Source organism: Morus notabilis, unplaced genomic scaffold (genome assembly GCF_000414095.1).
Source record: "Morus notabilis unplaced genomic scaffold, ASM41409v2 Scaffold906, whole genome shotgun sequence".
Classification (NCBI taxonomy): Eukaryota; Viridiplantae; Streptophyta; class Magnoliopsida; order Rosales; family Moraceae; genus Morus; species Morus notabilis.
In genome coordinates this window covers 112,320-130,772 of record NW_010358059.1, presented here as the reverse complement: position 1 = coordinate 130,772, position 18,453 = coordinate 112,320, and the positions used below count along the sequence as shown (strand labels likewise).

Sequence of the window (18,453 nt, the reverse complement as noted above, 5' to 3'; positions counted from 1 at the left end):
TTGTTTTTTTTTTGCCTGGGTTGGAAGTTTTTTTTTTTTTTTTTTTTTGGATTATATTTCACAAGATATGTGTAGGATAACGTATCTATCATATTTCACAAGGAGTAGGCGAAGTAGAATTACAACTCACACGATTGTCCAATTTCAAGTTCTAATTAGTATGAGCCTTACATAAGTACCATAAAAATATTAGCTGAATTAGGGATACACATGATTGTCCAAATCACTCTCTGTTTTACAAACGCTATCTATCTATCTCTCTCTCTCTATAAAAATAAGAAAAAAAAGGATATATGGTCAGGAATTATATGGTTATGAACATGAAGGACCTTATCCTCTTGTTCCTATTTTTCCATATATATATATATATATTTATATATATGTATATATATGTACATGGAAATTCACATATTAGATTGTTATCATCAATTTGGGCTATACATTCGAAAAAGAAAAAGAATCTAATGTGACAAGTCGAGTGAAAAGAACCTAATTTGAGCTGTATATATTGGTCTCGTTCGTTTTGTGAATTTGAGTTTTTAATTTGAGCTGAGATATGATATTTTTTGAAAACTTTTAACTATAGCAAGAAAAAAAGTTAGATGTGACATTTTTTTAGAACTTTTAACTGTAGAAACGTATAATTGAAAATTCGAATCGATAAAATGAACGAGATTTAGATAACTAAAGTCTAAATGTGCAAGAATAATCTTGACGGATACTTTTTAAAAATGTATATATAAAAATTTTTACATTTTACTCTTGCTCTTGATTCATAACCTTTTTAGTAAGTAATTACACTAATATATTTATCAAAAACAAAAATTAAAAATCCTTCTAGAAAATAAATTCTCCAATTTTTTCAATGTGGGGCCGGGGTGTGTGCGCAAGGAAAGACTCCAATCTCACTCTCAATACTCAATTGGGCCTCCAAAGCGAAAAGAAACTAATCGGACCTCTCTACTCAGTTTGGAGTCTCAGACTTCTCAATGTCCACTCTCTCTTTCTTGTTTTCGCATGGCTCTATGCAACAATATTCATGTGGGAATAGAATGAAATTTATGATTTAGCTTTCATGTAATTGCTCTAATAAAAATATAAATATCGTTACGGTTTATTTTAAATACTTATATGTAAATTTTATAGCGTTTGCACATTCTTTATGAAAATTTGCCATTATTTAAGGAAAAAATGGAAATTAACTCCTCAATATAACCATTTGGCCTTTCAACCTTCACGGCTCTCTCTCGCTCCTCCTATTTTCCAAGAAATTATTTTTCGATATCAGTCAATTTTCTAAAACCCACCAAAACCCCGACTCCGACGGAGATTCGCATTTTCCACCCAACCAAACACCCGCCGTCGGCTGCCCCATGTCCGCCAGTGTCCGCCGTGTGCACAGCACTTTCCAGGTACATTTCCACACCCTCAACTCCTCCCAAATCCTTCGCTCCAAAACCTTCCATTTTTTGGATCAGTTTTTGCCTCTCTCTAGTCCTACTTCCAGCTCTTTGAGCTCCGTCAATCCCAACGAGCGCCGCAAGATCGCTCTTGGGTTGTCGAAGATAATCAAATCCAACAAAGGCTATGTCTTGAAGGGATTTTCTAGAGAGTTCTGTCCAATCTTTCTTGTGAAGATAATGAAATTGTTGGAAACTCGAGAGACTGCTTTTGCATTCTTTAAACTTGCGTTTAGGGACGATTCCGATGCGGTTGTGAGGTCTTGTTGTGTCGCAGCGCATTTGCTGGCGGCGGAGAACCTCCGGTTTCTTGCCCAGGATGTGGTTTCTTGTGTAATTGCCAAAATTGGTTCTAGTAGGAGTAGAGAAATGGTGGAGCTTATGTGGGCAGGTCACTGCAAATACGAGTCAGATTTCTCTGTTCTCGATACGCTTATGCGGGGTTTTTTGAATGCGGAAATGGGATATGAGGCATTGGAGGTTTTCGCTAGGATGAGGGAGATGGGAGTGAGGCCAAGCTTGTCAGCTGTTAACTGTTTGTTTAAGTTGTTGCTTAGAATTGGTGATTATGGTAGTGTGTGGAAGTTATTCCGAGACATGGTTCGTAACGGTCCTAGACCGTGTAATTATACGTTTTGCATGTTGATTCTTGGATTTTGTCAAAAAGGGTTAATGAGAATCGGAGAAAGTTTGTTACATGTGATGCAAAAATTCCATTGTGAACGCGACGTATTCGCGTACAACATTTTGATCAATGCGAATTGCATTAGGGGGCAGACTGCCAAGGCACTAGAGTTGATGTGTTTAATGAGTGCAAGTGGTTGCAATCCAAGTATTGTTACCTTTAATACGATCTTAAACGCCTTGTGTAAGGAGGGAAATGTGGTGGAAGCAAGGAGGGTTTTTGATGGTCTATGTGAAGGTGGTATTTCTCCAAATACCATAATATACAATACCATGATGGATGGATATGTTAAGGCAAGGGATGTTGGTCAGGCAAACATGCTTTATGAAGAAATGAAGAGAAAAGGTATAACTCCTGATGGCATAACCTTCAATATCTTGCTCGCGGGCTATTACAAGTATGGAAGGGAAGAAGATGGAGACATGTTGTTAAGGGATTTATCGATTGCAGAGCATTTTTCTCATAGCTCATTTTGTGATATTTCAATTGCTGCATTGTGTTGGGCCGGTAAATTGGATGAGGCCATGAAATTGTTAGAGAGTATGCTTGAGAAGGGATTACCTCTGAGTGTGGTTTCTTTTAACTCGATAATTGCAGCTTATAGCTGGGCCGGGTTGGAAGAAAAAGCATATGAAGCCTATAAGACTATGATAGGATTCGGTTTAAGTCCATCGTCCTCCACATGTAGTTCCTTGATAATGGGCTTATCAAAGAAGGGGAAGCTAAACGAAGCCAGGGAGCTTTTGTGTAAAATGATAGAGAAGGGATTTCCTACTAACAAAGTGGCTTTCACGGTGCTTTTGGATGGGTACTTTAGGATGGGGGACTTGAATGGCGGACGAAGCCTGTGGACCGAGATGGAACAAAGAGGGATATCTCCTGATGCTGTTGCCTTCGCAGCCTTTATCAATGGACTTTGTAAAGCAGGTTTGGTGGATGAGGCAAATGAGGTGCTTTTAGAAATGACTAGGAAAGGACTGGTGCCTAACAATTTCTTATACAATTCTTTGATTCGTGGGTTTTGTAACAGTGGGAAACTGAACGAAGCATTGCAGTTAGAGAAAGAGATGAGGCAAAAGGGTCTCCTTCCAGATATCTTTACGGCCAATATGATCATTAACGGGCTTTGTAAGCAGGGAAGAATGAAGTCAGCGATCCATGCATTTATGGAGATGGATCAGAATGGATTGAAGCCAGATATCGTTACTTTTAACACTTTAATTGATGGCTATTGTAAAGTGTTTGACATGGTTTCTGCAGATCAGTTTGTGAATAAAATGTACGCGAGTGGGTGGAACCCGGATATAACAACGTATAACATATATGTCCATAGTTTCTGTAGTAAGAGGAAAATAAACCGAGCTGTGAAGATGTTGGATGAACTTGTCGGGGCAGGTGTTGTCCCAGATACAGTAACATACAATACTTTATTGAATGGTGCTTGTGGTGACATACTAGATAGGGCTTTGATTTTAACCGCAAAGCTCCTTAAGATGGCTTTTTTCCCAAATGTTGTTACAACTAATGTGTTGTTGTCTCACTTCTGCAAGCAGGGGATGCCTGAGAGGGCCCTAATGTGGGGCCAGAAGTTGAGTGATATTTCATTCGATTTTGATGAAATCACCTACAAAATAATGGCCAGAGCTTATCATAGCATTGAGGAAGATGCTGATGTTAGAAGAGAAACTTCTAGAAAAAGCCTATTTTTGGATGCCCTTATGTACATTACGTACGATTATTTTAGTAAAAACAAACTGTGTATTGAGGAAGCCCAGAATCCTCTTATGCTAATTGAAAGTAGCCATGGAGGGTCCTGAAAAAGTTGGCTAGCATCAAAATTTTTTGGAAGTTCATATGTTGAGCATCCTTTGCTAGTGAAGTTTAAGTAGCGGTAATGGGGGTTAAGTAGACAGAAGCTTGGCTTTCTGTGACAGCCCGCTTAGAACTTTGTGACTGAAACTGAAAAACACATCAGAGAGAAAGGAGAGGAAAAAGAGAAGTAAAGTTGATGCAATGAGAAGAGATGTGATGGTCTTGCAGGTTGGTTTACCTGCAGACATTAGAGGATTTGGTGGATTCAGTTGAATCTTTGTCTCTGGTATTGTACTCTCTTTCGTGGAAATTGCTCTCTTTACCAGCATATTTCCAGTGTATTTCTGAGTTCTTCATATGTCAACCAGAAGGAATAAGATACCCAGGTCCAATTGTATTCAAAGTGGTTGCTGCTAAAATTGGCTCTTCGAAAAGGCCCAAGTGGTCTTCACTTGGTGTCAGAGTTGATACCTGCAAGTCGCGATGAACTTGGCCGCAGAAAGTTCAATTCTTTAAGGTAATATTTCTCTCCTATACCTTTTTTCCTACTATAGTTATCTGGTGTTTGAATGGTGTTAAATGTCTTATTCCTTTTTTTGGTTTTTTTTTTTTTGGGCTCTCTAAATGTATTCTTCATTGTTATTGCAGGATGGAAAAACTTCAGTAGGTAACCGTACTAAGAGAAAAATTTGGATGCTGTTCTTACCATATCTATCCTCTAGCCACAAAGTTGCTTGACCAAATTGTGAGTTTGATAAATTTTTCTTTCCTTTGCATACGATTTAATTATCAATAAAGGAAGTTTTTCTTATCAAAAAGTTAAAAGTTCGGTACATTTCATTGTTTGCGAGAATGATCAACACATATGTATATGTACGTATACATTTTCATAATTCAATAAACTAGTTGGGAATTGGTGGGATGATGCTTTTGTTGATTTGTTTTGGTCATTTGTTCATATACTTTCATGTACTTTTTTACATTGTTTATATTATTTATTTTTCATAACGTGTTTATTTAATATTGACAGATAAATTAAGCGTACAAAAGCACCTCATTAAGCAAAAGAAAGAGAGGATCAAATGTTATTTGCTAGCATGGATATGCCCTTCCCTTCCAGACATATTTAATGCAGGCAAAACTTTCTGGGTGTTCCTAGCCTTAGGTTCACTAGTTAGTTTTTTGGTCTCCCTCTGTGGCTTTTTGGTTGATTAACAAATTGTAAATTTCAAAGTAAACTAGTGATCCAATGTACCCATAAGGCCATAAACCAAAGTAGTTTTCTCAACTTTTATCCGCTAAAGCACCAATGATGAAGGAGACAATTTAAACCGAGATCCTCACTTAGAAACTCTCCCCACAACTCTATATATACATAGTAAAGGCCAATAAAGGACTTGATTAATCTTGCTGGTAGCATTAACATACAATCAATTAACTTTGGCTCTCTGCATGATCATGAATCTTCTTCTACTAGCACTCTCCACCTGCTCACCTAGTTTGGCCAAATGGGACATTCGTCTTTTCCACGACTCCGCAGGCCCCAACTGACTCTGCCTTGGTTCCGGATCAGCTTGGTCATCGTCAGATGACTCGAGACTTCTGTCGGACAGATTTCCATTGTCTGAAATTTGCATAATCTGCTTCAGCATCTCAACCACCTGGCTCATTCTTGGCCTATCTTTTGCATTCTTTAACAAACAACTATCTGCCAACTTCGCGATTTTTCTTGCTGCACTGAAAGAATACTGGTTTTCAAGCCAAGGATCCATTATCGAGCCGAATTTTTTGCTGTCTGGAGGGAACTGTTTCACCCATTCCAGAAGTTTTTGCTCCGTTCTTGGGCGGTTCCTTTCCAATGACCGTCTGCCTGTAAGAATCTCGTACAACACCACGCCGAAACTCCATACATCACTCTTCACTGTGAGATGTCCCGTCTCAATGTAATCTGGAGCAGCATATCCGTATGTTCCCACAACCTGACCAAACAAGGGTTCTCATCAGCACATAATTGTTTTTCACTTGTTTCTTTTAGAGAGAGACGGGGAAAAAAAAAAAAAAAGTCTTACATAGTCAACATAAGCAATCATTACATATGCTGCAGTAATTGTGAGTCAATCACAAGTAAATTCATTATCGCTTAAGGATTGTTAAAAAACCGTAAATCTGCCATAAATGTTTTATATCAAGGAAGAAAATACTTACTGCAGTTGAAACATGAGTATTCCCAGCCACTGGCCCTTCCCTAGCAAGCCCAAAGTCCGACAGTTTTGGTCTGAAATTCTCATCCAGCAGCACATTTGAGGATTTAAAATCTCGAAATATCACCTTCACCATTAAGATAGCAAAAAAGTAGTGAACAATTATGATCAATTAGCTTGTGTTATGCGCATAAACTGATGTGAGACCGGAATCCGTATGTTGTATAAGAACCATAACTAACTGGCTGTCAGGCATCAACCCAAATCTTAAAAGCCCTGTTTTCCGAATCATCATATCATCTAAAAGAACTAACATGATAAAAATGGTAATACCATACGAGTCAATTCCATTTAAAAGTCAATTTAATTTCAATGGTGATACCAGATGAGTTCTCAATAAGATCAAATATTACCCTTCTAGCACATTCTATAAGAGGAAAACAACTCCATGCACTCAAAAGTTGACCGAATAAAAAGTTTGGACAAACAATTGAATTTATGCTCAGGAAGAAAATTGGAATGATGTTCGTGTGCGTATTTTAATAAGCTGAATACCAAATACTAATGTGTTAGCTCAAAACCTGAACTTCCAATCCTTCGTGCAAGTAAGCCAACCCTTGGGCCGCTCCAAGTATTATCTCTAATCTTGTTTTCCAAGAAAGAGCTGGATAAGCCTTGTTAAAAAGGTGATCTTCTAGACTTCTGTTTTCCATATATTCATAGACGAGTAGCCGTTGGATCCCTCTTTCGCTATCCAAGGAGCAATATCCCACGAGTTTGACAAGATTTGGGTGTTCTACGACACCGAGAAATTGCACCTCTGCCACCCATTGTTTATGACCCTATATGAGAAAAAATATTATTATAGGAAGGTTTCAAAAGAAATCTACCATGAAAATTCTCATTACACAAATACACTATTCATGACATAGATCCAAATCCAACTGAAGAAGTTTTATAGAATAATAAATGAGAACTCCAATATACTTAGGGCCCGTTTAATTCGCTGATTCAAGTTTTTAATTCGAGTTGAGATGTAACTTTATGTGAGAGCTTTTTACTGCAGCAAAAAAGTTAGATATGACTCGAATGATAAAATGAACGGGACCTTAGTCTAGCACCACACAAAAATCAAGAGTCTGGCAATTAGTAATTAATTGAAAAATAGAGAAGTTTACGCATTTCCAATGAACTACTCTTGGAAAATAGTTGAGAAACAATTTCCATAAGCCCGTGAAAAGATGGAATATACTCTCAGAAATCTAGTATACCTGCAAGCCATGACTGTCGAGCTTTTTAATGGCGACGGCGACAGGATCGCCCTTTCCATCAGCAGGCTTAATTGAACCCTTGTAAACACTCCCGAATCCTCCTTCCCCGATCTTAAGGAGCCTACTGAAATCGTGTGTTGCGTGCCTGAGATCGGAGAACGTGAACACGCGCAAATTATGCGCCTTCTCCTCGTACATTTCCGGTATTCCGCGAGGCGAATTAGCCGAGCAGGAAGACTTGATAATCCTATCATCAGCTCCTGAATACTGGGATTTGCTTTGCTCTTTCAGCTCAGGAGCTGACCTTTGTTGCCTGCTCTTGGTTTTGTCCTTGAAATAGTAGAAACACTTCATTGCTAGAATTCAAATGTAGCATCACTTTACTTCCATTGCATCAATTTTACAAACACTGTCATTAAATTTTCAATAGCTTTCGCGTCATTCATTATGTACTCCAGATGGTTATATCTGGTTAAAATTGCTAAACAAGAAAACACTAAAGTCAAAGAAAAAAAACAAAAAAAGTGGTTATTCAAATGGTCAGAGAGTTGACTGGACAACAAAGAAACCAAACAACTACGGAAATCCAAGACAGACTTTGATAGGCCTAGATGAGAAAGCCAACAGAAAGGATTAAGACTTTGATAGGCCTAGATGAGAAAGCCAAAGAACTAACAGAAAGGATTAAGAAAACCCAGATGTTGAAAAGGAAACTCCAGAGAAATGAAAAAAAACCCACACGGGAAATCACCGAAAAACTCTAAAATTGTAGAGAATACGCAATTTCAAGGAACAAGACAAAAAAACCCAGATGGGAAAACATGCAAAGCAAGAAGGGAGCAAAATACAACAGTAAAGAATCAACATAAACGAACATCGCAGAGGAAAAAAAAGAAAAGAAAGAAGAAAGAAAAGGTCTTCCAAAGAGATTACCTTTGAGAATTAATTGTCCTCTAAATACTTCTCTCTCAAAGTTGTTGAGAATACTTGAAGTAGAGATTACCCAAATCTTTAAGAATTCGTTCTGGTTTGGCAGACGGGTATTGACTGACTATGTGGTGACTGTATCACTTTTTCACGGGTTTGGGGTTTTAGAATTCAACGAATCAAATAGATAGGAACGTTTCCAAATCTATTTTCACGTAATCTGTTGTTTAAAGTTGACAGTTACGACTATTTTCTAGAAACGACAATTGCTTTTGCTTGTCCGAATAGAAGAAGAAAGTGACCTTTTTTCTCTCTGTTTTTTTTTTTTTTTTTGTAATTATTTAATGAGTTGAGGCTGTATCAAGTCCCAATGCACACACGAAATGGGGTCCATCCGGTGGAGGTTGACAATTGACATTTGACATCTGACTAGCTGAGTCATTTTTTTTCCCTCTTTATTGCTAGAGCCTAGAAGGTTGTTAACATGGGCTTGAGAAAGTATAAAAATCAGTAAAGAATTTATGGGACAAAATCACTAAAATTAAAAATTTAAGGGACAAAATAAAAGAGTTTTTAAAGAATGATTCAAGCCGAGCTAAATAGTACTAATATAAAGCGGTGCATGATGTATACAAGCGAAGTTGATTATTATTGTCAACATTCAGAGAAACATAAAATAAAATCAATCCACCTCGAATTTAATAAAAACCCAGGTATTAGCGCTTGAGATTTGAGAGTAAAACAAAAAACAAAAAAACAAGAAACATGCGCTTTGGGCCTTTGTAGGATTTTACGTTCTCAAGAAATATCACGTTAAACACTTTGTCGTGCCTTGTTGGGTATTTATAATTTTTTTAAAAAAATTTTGATAAATACTTTTTAAAAATATATGAATTTTATTCTTGCGGTCCGTTTAGTTCACTGATTTAAGTTTTTAATTTGAGTAGAGATGTGACTTTATGTGAAAGTTTTTTACTGGTAAAAAAATTAAATGTGACTGTTTCTGAGATATTTTTACTGTAGTAAAACTCAAATTTTAAACTCAAATCGGTGAAATGAACGGGACCTTGATTCATAATTTTTTTAGTCAAATAATTATACTAATAAAAAAGTATTTATCAATAATAAAATATAAAGGTCTAGATTCATACACTCTCAAAAGTAAATTCTCTATTTTTTCTTTAACTATACATCTAAATGTCAATTTAAACCACACAGTTTAAATTTTTCTGTTCAAATCAAAAAGTTCAAACGAACAAAATTCAAACTAGTGAATTAAACGAATGCTAAATTAAACTGCTTAACTCAATTCAAATGAGAAATATAATTCAAATTATATGCTTATTAAATATTAATTTAAACTACACTCATTATTAAAATTAAGTTAAACAGAACTACATCAGTAAAATAAACAGTCTTTTCTTTGAAATAGCTAGTTAAAAAATTGAGGTGTCATATGTCACGTGGTCACTTTTCCAGCGGATTAATTTATAATTGAGTCACTAATTAGCACGTATATATTTATAGCGCCACTTATCCGCCGCCGCATATCATAGCACGAGCTGGTGAATTGAATTTGAGCGGCTCAGGACCTTTCATATTTTTCATACACATCTCGACGGCTGCATGAGAGATTTTGCGTTGCTCAAGGCATTTCTAATGAAAGTTTTATCTGAATAAGGAAATTTAAAAAAAACAAAAAAAAAAAAAAAAAAAAAAAAAAGGAGAATCTTAAAATCAATTAAAAAAGTTTTTCACTGAATTGTAATGTATAGAATTCGAATCTCAGTTCCAAATAACCCTTAATAATAGTCTACCAAACTTCAAAAGTGATATCGAACCGAATGCACACCATTGATTTTTAGTTTATAAATTTGAATTGATAATTTTGTTTTTACTGTCAATAAGCGATTTATTAAAATAAATCAATCAACGATTAAATCAATAATTCAAAAAAAAGGTAAAAATTCTTAAAAAGTTACAAATTTTGTTAAAATAGATAATCCTTTTTCTTGTTACACGATTGCAGCATCCTCATACATCTGATTACCACCGTCACCAACATATATCTATTATTGATGCAATTAATAGTTTTTAGTATTTGATTAGGCCCGTAAATTTCCCCCAATTTAGTAGTTTCTTTTCCAAAATTTTATTTATGACAACTTAATCCTTGATTTTACAAAGTAAAAGTGATTTAGACCAATCAAATAGATGTTAACTTCTGACCGAAAAAATTATAATTTTTAGAGTCCGTTTGGAAGGCATACTCAAATAATGATTATTAGTTTTAACGTTTGAAATTTCAAATTTTTTGTGAGAGAAAAATACTATAGCAGAATCAATGATTTGAGTTTGAGTATATGAAATAAACGAATCCTTAGTGGTTGTGAACCCAGGTATTAGCGCTTGAGATTTGAGAGTAAAACAAAAAACAAAAAAACAAGAAACATGCGCTTTGGGCCTTTGTAGGATTTTACGTTCTCAAGAAATATCACGTTAAACACTTTGTCGTGCCTTGTTGGGTATTTATAATTTTTTTAAAAAAATTTTGATAAATACTTTTTAAAAATATATGAATTTTATTCTTGCGGTCCGTTTAGTTCACTGATTTAAGTTTTTAATTTGAGTAGAGATGTGACTTTATGTGAAAGTTTTTTACTGGTAAAAAAATTAAATGTGACTGTTTCTGAGATATTTTTACTGTAGTAAAACTCAAATTTTAAACTCAAATCGGTGAAATGAACGGGACCTTGATTCATAATTTTTTTAGTCAAATAATTATACTAATAAAAAAGTATTTATCAATAATAAAATATAAAGGTCTAGATTCATACACTCTCAAAAGTAAATTCTCTATTTTTTCTTTAACTATACATCTAAATGTCAATTTAAACCACACAGTTTAAATTTTTCTGTTCAAATCAAAAAGTTCAAACGAACAAAATTCAAACTAGTGAATTAAACGAATGCTAAATTAAACTGCTTAACTCAATTCAAATGAGAAATATAATTCAAATTATATGCTTATTAAATATTAATTTAAACTACACTCATTATTAAAATTAAGTTAAACAGAACTACATCAGTAAAATAAACAGTCTTTTCTTTGAAATAGCTAGTTAAAAAATTGAGGTGTCATATGTCACGTGGTCACTTTTCCAGCGGATTAATTTATAATTGAGTCACTAATTAGCACGTATATATTTATAGCGCCACTTATCCGCCGCCGCATATCATAGCACGAGCTGGTGAATTGAATTTGAGCGGCTCAGGACCTTTCATATTTTTCATACACATCTCGACGGCTGCATGAGAGATTTTGCGTTGCTCAAGGCATTTCTAATGAAAGTTTTATCTACAACGTCTACAAGTTGCACAGCTAACTCAAATGTTTTATCTTATACCCTTTAAATTTTTCATTTTAGATATGATCTTTTCTCAAGCATATTATGCACGCCTTACCACAACGCTAGTAGACACACAGTTGTGCGACTAAGGAGATTGAAAAGAAACCAAAAAAAAAAAAAAAAAAAAAAAAGGAGAATTTTAAAATAAATTAAAAAAGTTTTTCACTGAATTGTAATGTATAGAATTCGAATCTCAGTTCCAAATAACCCTTAATAATAGTCTACCAAACTTCAAAAGTGATATCGAACCGAATGCACACCATTGATTTTTAGTTTATAAATTTGAATTGATAATTTTGTTTTTACTGTCAATAAGCGATTTATTAAAATAAATCAATCAACGATTAAATCAATAATTCAAAAAAAAGGTAAAAATTCTTAAAAAGTTACAAATTTTGTTAAAATAGATAATCCTTTTTCTTGTTACACGATTGCAGCATCCTCATACATCTGATTACCACCGTCACCAACATATATCTATTATTGATGCAATTAATAGTTTTTAGTATTTGATTAGGCCCGTAAATTTCCCCCAATTTAGTAGTTTCTTTTCCAAAATTTTATTTATGACAACTTAATCCTTGATTTTACAAAGTAAAAGTGATTTAGACCAATCAAATAGATGTTAACTTCTGACCGAAAAAATTATAATTTTTAGAGTCCGTTTGGAAGACATACTCAAATAATGATTATTAGTTTTAACGTTTGAAATTTCAAATTTTTTGTGAGAGAAAAATACTATAGCATAATCAATGATTTGAGTTTGAGTATATGAAATAAACGAATCCTTAGTGGTTGTGACTTGTTAATTTCTCGTAGTTTTATGTATGCTAGAATTTGACCAGTAATTATTTGAGTGTACGCACCTTAGGGCTGCATGAGAAGTTAGATATACTGAAAAAAAAAAAAAAAATCAATTGTGAAGGAGTAAGGCATAGAGCCAAGAAAATGGCAAAATAATCTTTTTGACATTAAAGTGTGGATAAAATGGTCATTTTGACCTTAGGCTGTATTCTTATGTTTTGGACCACAGTGTGGACTATTTTAAGGTTAGAATAAGAAAGCAAAAATTTGGTCAATTGAGTATGGTTTGTCTACCATGAGTCCGGTTACCTATGGTTATCCACTAGGTTACCAATTAAAGACGGAGCCTAATTTAGAACTTAGTGAACTCTCACTCCTTATCAACATTTCAAGCCCAACAAATATAGGCCCATGCTTTTTTTCGTGAGCCAATCAGGTCAAAGATTAACACCGTAAGGCCGTCTATTTAAGGAGATTAATCTTTCGCCAACCGACAATTAAGGTAGATAATTAGCTAGAAATTAATTTATATTAAGTTCATTAGTCATTATCACATGATTAGTAAACTCTTAATCAGTAGTGAATTAATTAATTAATTAAAAATCCCATAATTAATTAAGGATAAATTAACATTCTAATTAACAATTAATTAGAGAATACTTTTTAATTAAGTATTGATTAATTAAGATGGTTTATAGTAATTAAATTAATTAAGAATTACTTTTTAATTAATTATTGATTAATGAGAAAATGATTGTAATTAGTTTTTAAGTAATTAATCTGGTCAAGCGATTAAAATTCATAATTAACTAATGGTTAATCATAGACGAAAACATTAAATTATTATTTAATCATTAATTAAAGATAAAAATATTAATTTATTTGAAATGAATAACTAATTAATGATTCAATTAGCAGTTAACCAATTAATTTAAAAAGGTTATTTGACAATGATTAATACTAATTTGGCACTGCACTTTTTGACATCTCTCTCCTTATTTGCCCGCTCAAATTTTTTTATTGTCATTTCTCCACAGTTTTTCTAAGAAAATTTCAATCATTCCTTGAGTTTTGATTTTTAAGTATATTTTTATTCCTAATTTAAATCTAAAATAAACCAAAAGCCAACTATACTACTGTATAAATTTACAAGTTTGTTGACTTTAAACTTTAAGTATTAAATTTAACATTATAAACATTGGATTTCAAAGTATGTTGTTTTCCATCTAAGGATTTTACCTTTTCTTTTCCTCGAAGTCCAGAATACAACAATAATAATGTATGATTATAATAAATACAATAGGAAATGTTCAACCTTATAACTATAATACTATACTATAAACTATAATAAATATAATTAATAAAATTGATATTAATTTTTATTAATTTAATCAATTAGTATGCTTTCTTAGTTATGATTAAAAATTTAAAGATTTAAGTTGAGAAAACTATTATTCAACTATATTAATGAGAGAGCTTCCTTTTTTTTTCCCCCAAAATATTAACATACCAACAAGCTACGTGGTAAAAATAAGTTCTGGTGTCGTTCACTTCGCGGATTTAAGTTTTCAATTCGAATTAAGATGTGATATTTTTTTAGAGCTTTTTACTGTAGTAAAAAAAATTAAATGTGACATTTTTTAAAAATTTTTTACTGTAAGAACTTAATATTGAAAATTCGAATCGGTTAAATAAACAAATTGTATAACTTTTGATGGCTCAGTGGAATTCATTTCGATGCTTTTGTATGAGTGTATGACACATATAATCAACAATAAAAACCGTTCTTTCTTATTAAAAAACATTACTAGAACAGGAATGCGTCCTTAACAAGTAAGAATTGTACTTTTCAAAAAGTGTTAAAACATTACTGTTACTTTTCAAAGTGTGCTTTATCACTACTATTACTTTTCAAAACGTTGCTTCACCACTACTATTACTTTCTTAACAAGTAAGAATTGTACATCTCGCCCAATTAAAATTTGCAAAATCTAATTACAATGTGAGGTATGAGATATAGTTATACTCTAATTGGGAAATTATATTAGAATGGTTTACTATTCATAAATTAACGTCAACAAATCATAGATTAATGAACCTTTTAAATACCTTATCTTATCCTTCAAAATCATTTACCTCCTCCTAAATAATTTATCACTCTCATTCTCACTCTTAAAAACCATCATCATCTCCGCCCCCATCCCTGTTTAAAGAGATGTGAGCGCAGAGTCAGAGATTTTCCATTAAGAGTGTTCCCTATATCTGCCCTATTACCTATCAAATATAATTAAATATTTTCCGAAGGTTCCAACTTCCCAACATTCCCCCGTGAGCTCGGACACTAGAGCAACCACTACCCCCTCGAAGCGTAAGTTTGCCGATGACATTCATCTTTCATTTCATATTAATCAATTTAATAGTTTCTCTTGGCTTTTTTCAAAATAGAACAATGCATAAATATTGTTTTGGTGTTATTTTATTTTATTCTATAATCAGGGGAATTCAAGTAGCTAATACAGTAATGTCTTCTTTTTATTTATTTTTTTATCTTTTCCTTCATGAGTATAGCCCCAGGTGATGCATTGGTTCGCTTTTCAGTTTGGCTCATTAAGTCCCGGTTTCGTGAATGGGAATGCAGGTAATGTTACGTTCTTCATACACTTGCTGTTTATTTTTCATGAACTCAACATTTTATTTTTATATTATATTATATCTCTGAAAATTGTGGGATTTTGTTTCGGTTGTTCCAAATCCCACTATGCATGAAAAATTGCACGACTTATGGTGAAGTTCCAATTTCAAAATCTGAAAAATTGCATCAGCAGTCTGCTCCTTCTCTGGCCGTCGATGCTTCGAAACATGAAGTTGAAAGTGTGGGGGGTGTTGGTGGTGGGGGAAGCACAGAAAACTTGGGTGGTTCTGGGGTTTCAGTTCCACCAGTTTCTAAAGAAAAACCTCAATTTAAAGAGTACCGCTGCAAGAGGGAAGAAGAAAAGAAAAGAATATCTTCAGAAGCGCAAGTTTGCTGGTACAACATCTGATCTCTATATGGCATATAAGGGCCCTGAATGGTGAAGTTCCAATTTCAAAATCTGAAAAATTGCATCAGCAGTCTGCTCCTTCTCTGGCCGTCGATGCTTCGAAACATGAAGTTGAAAGTGTGGGGGGTGTTGGTGGTGGGGGAAGCACAGAAAACTTGGGTGGTTCTGGGGTTTCAGTTCCACCAGTTTCTAAAGAAAAACCTTTTCCAGAATTGAGCAGGTCAAAGAGTACCGCTGCAAGAGGGAAGAAGAAAAGAAAAGAATATCTTCAGAAGGCAGATGCTGCTGGTACAACATCTGATCTCTATATGGCATATAAGGGCCCTGGAGAAAAGAAGGAAACCACCGTGGCTTCTGAAGTCACTGAAAGCACTTTTAGTAATATAAAGGTACCTCCTGATGAAGCAGTTGAAGAGGATGCTGTCGTTGAAAAAGATGCGGGGGTTAAAGCTGAGCCAGATGATTGGGAAGACGCTGCTGACATCTCTAAGCCAAAGTTGGAAGCCTCAGATGAGGAACAGGACCATGGTGGTGTGATGTTTTCTGAGAAGGATGGAAATGGAAATTCAGTCAAAAAGTATTCCAGAGATTTTCTCCTGAAATTTGCTGAGCAGTTTACTGTTGTTCCAGAGGAAATCACTGCTGATGTAGCTGAGGTCTTGATGAGTCCTAATGCCAATGCGTCTCATGTTGTTGATCGCAATTCATTCCAGACTCCAGGAAGAATTATTGATAGGCCAGGAGGTGGACCTCGACTCGACCGTCGTAACAGTGGAATGATGGAGCACAAGGGTTTGATTCCTTCTCCACAGACGATGCACAAAACTGAGAATGAAGTGGGTAAAGTAGCAGATGAGGAGGAGGCGAAGCAAAGACAGCTGAAACGCATATTAAACAAGCTAACTCCGCAGAACTTCGAAAGACTTTTTGAGCGAGTCAAAGCTGTTAAGATTGACAATGCCGGGACACTTCGTGGTGTCACTGCACAGATCTTTGACAAAGCTCTTATGGAGCCCACTTTCTGTGAGATGTACGCTAACATTTGCTATCATCTTTCTGGAGAGTTGCCTGGTTTTAACGAAGAGAATGAGAAGATCACTTTCAAGAGATTACTAATCAATAAATGCCAGGAGGAATTTGAGAGAGGAGAAAGAGAGCAAGAGGAAGCCTACAAGGCTGATGAGGTAAAACAATCCCAAGTGGAAAGAGAAGAAAAAGGAATGGAGGCAAGAAGACGGATGCTGGGTAACATCAGGCTGATCGGGGAGCTGTACAAGAAGAAAATGCTGACGGAGAGAATAATGCACGAGTGCATACAAAAACTGTTAGCTGCTCAAGGTCAACATCAAACTCCTGATGAGGAGGATGTTGAAGCTTTATGCATACTAATGAGCACGATAGGGGAGATTATAGACCATCCAATAGCCAAGGAGCATATGGATGCATATTTTGAAGGGATGAAAAATTTGTCAAACAACATGAATCTATCATCTAGGGTTAGATTCATGTTGAAGGATGCAATTGATCTCAGAAAGAATAAATGGCAGCAAAGGAGGAAAGTAGAAGAGCCAAAGAAGATTGAAAAGAAACTTAAAAAAAAAAAAAAACAGGAGAATCTAGGATGAACCATTAGTGGTTTTTTATTTTTCGGTCCTTGGATCTGTTTATTATAGTTCTGAAAATGTTTATTATAGTTCTATGCGTGTTAAAATTTGACCAGTCATTATTTGAGTGTACGGTCAGCTCAGGATCTGCATGAGAAGTTAGGTATACTGAAAAAAAAAAATAATAATAATAATTCAAGCGTGAAGGAGTAAGGCTTAGAGCCAAGAAAATGGCAAAATCATCTTTTTGACATTAAAGTGTGGATAAAATGGTGATTTTGACCTTAGGCTGTATTCTTATGTTTTGACATTAAATTTGGTCTATTGAGTATGGTTTGTCTATGATGAGTTCGGTTATCAATGGTTATTCACTAGATTACCAACGAAAGACCAAACCTAATTTAGACCTTAGTAAACTCACATCCCTTGTGGACGTTTCAAGCCCAATAAATAGAGGCCTATACTTTTTTTCATGAGCCGAAAATTAACACCGTAAGCCGTCTATTTAAGGAGATTAATCTTTTACCAACCCACAATTAAGATAGATAATTACCTAGAAATTAATTTATATTTAGTTCATTAGTCATTAGCACGCGATTAATAAACTCTTAGTCACTTTAGTAGTTAATTAATTAATTAAAAACCCCATAATTAATTAAGGATAAATTAACAGCCTAATCAATAATTAATTAGATATTAATTTTTATTTAAGTATTGATTAATTAAGATGGTTTATATAATTAAATTAATTAAGAATTATTTTTTTATTAATTGTTGATTAATGTGAAAATGAGTAGTAATTAGTTTTTGAGTAATTAATCTTGTTAAGTGATTAAAATTCATAATTAACTAATGGTTAATCAAAGATGAAAACATTCAATTATTATTTAATTATTATTTAAAGATAAAAAATATTAATTTATTTGAAATTAATAACTATTTAATTATTTAATTACCAGTTAACCATTTAATCTAAACAGGTTATTTGACAATGATTAATACGAATTTGGCACTACAATTTTTGACATCTCTCTCCTTATTTGCCCCCTCAAATTTTTTTATTGTCCTTTCTCCACAGTTTTTCTAAGAAAATTTCAGTCATTCCTTTTGTTTTGATTTTTTAAGTATATTTTTATTTCAAACTTAAATCTAAAATAAACCAAAAGCAAACTACACTACTATATATATTTACAAGTTTGTTGACTTTAAACTTTAAGTATTAAATTTAACATTATAAT

The 18,453-nt window shown here is 34.0% G+C and overlaps 2 protein-coding genes across 5 annotated transcripts; one reads left to right on the top strand and one right to left on the bottom strand.

The window, feature by feature from the left end:
• The first annotated feature begins 1,252 nt into the window (after window positions 1-1,252).
• Window positions 1,253-5,132, top strand: LOC21391408 (pentatricopeptide repeat-containing protein At5g16640, mitochondrial). 2 transcript variants are annotated; one of them, XM_024161236.1, is made up of 3 exons: window positions 1,253-4,474; window positions 4,606-4,702; window positions 4,988-5,132. In XM_024161236.1, the coding sequence occupies exon 1, from the start codon at window positions 1,374-1,376 to the stop codon at window positions 3,960-3,962; it is 2,589 nt and encodes an 862-aa protein (XP_024017004.1). In that variant the 5' UTR covers window positions 1,253-1,373; the 3' UTR covers window positions 3,963-4,474; window positions 4,606-4,702; window positions 4,988-5,132. The 2 variants fall into 2 exon arrangements, with proteins under 2 accessions (XP_024017004.1, XP_010089773.1); XM_010091471.2 differs by lacking the exon at window positions 4,988-5,132 and having other exon boundaries at window positions 4,606-4,773.
• An 83-nt stretch (window positions 5,133-5,215) lies between these two features.
• Window positions 5,216-8,544, bottom strand: LOC21391406 (probable serine/threonine-protein kinase PBL19). 3 transcript variants are annotated; one of them, XM_024161237.1, is made up of 5 exons: window positions 8,363-8,544; window positions 7,430-7,838; window positions 6,740-7,000; window positions 6,163-6,285; window positions 5,216-5,936 (listed from the first exon to the last, which is right to left on the bottom strand). In XM_024161237.1, exons 2-5 carry the CDS (start codon window positions 7,781-7,783, stop codon window positions 5,388-5,390), a joined length of 1,287 nt encoding a protein of 428 aa, XP_024017005.1. In that variant the 5' UTR covers window positions 7,784-7,838; window positions 8,363-8,544; the 3' UTR covers window positions 5,216-5,387. The 3 variants fall into 3 exon arrangements, with proteins under 3 accessions (XP_024017005.1, XP_010089771.1, XP_024017006.1); XM_010091469.2 differs by having other exon boundaries at window positions 7,430-7,785; XM_024161238.1 differs by having other exon boundaries at window positions 7,430-7,759.
• Between the last annotated feature and the right edge of the window lie 9,909 nt (window positions 8,545-18,453).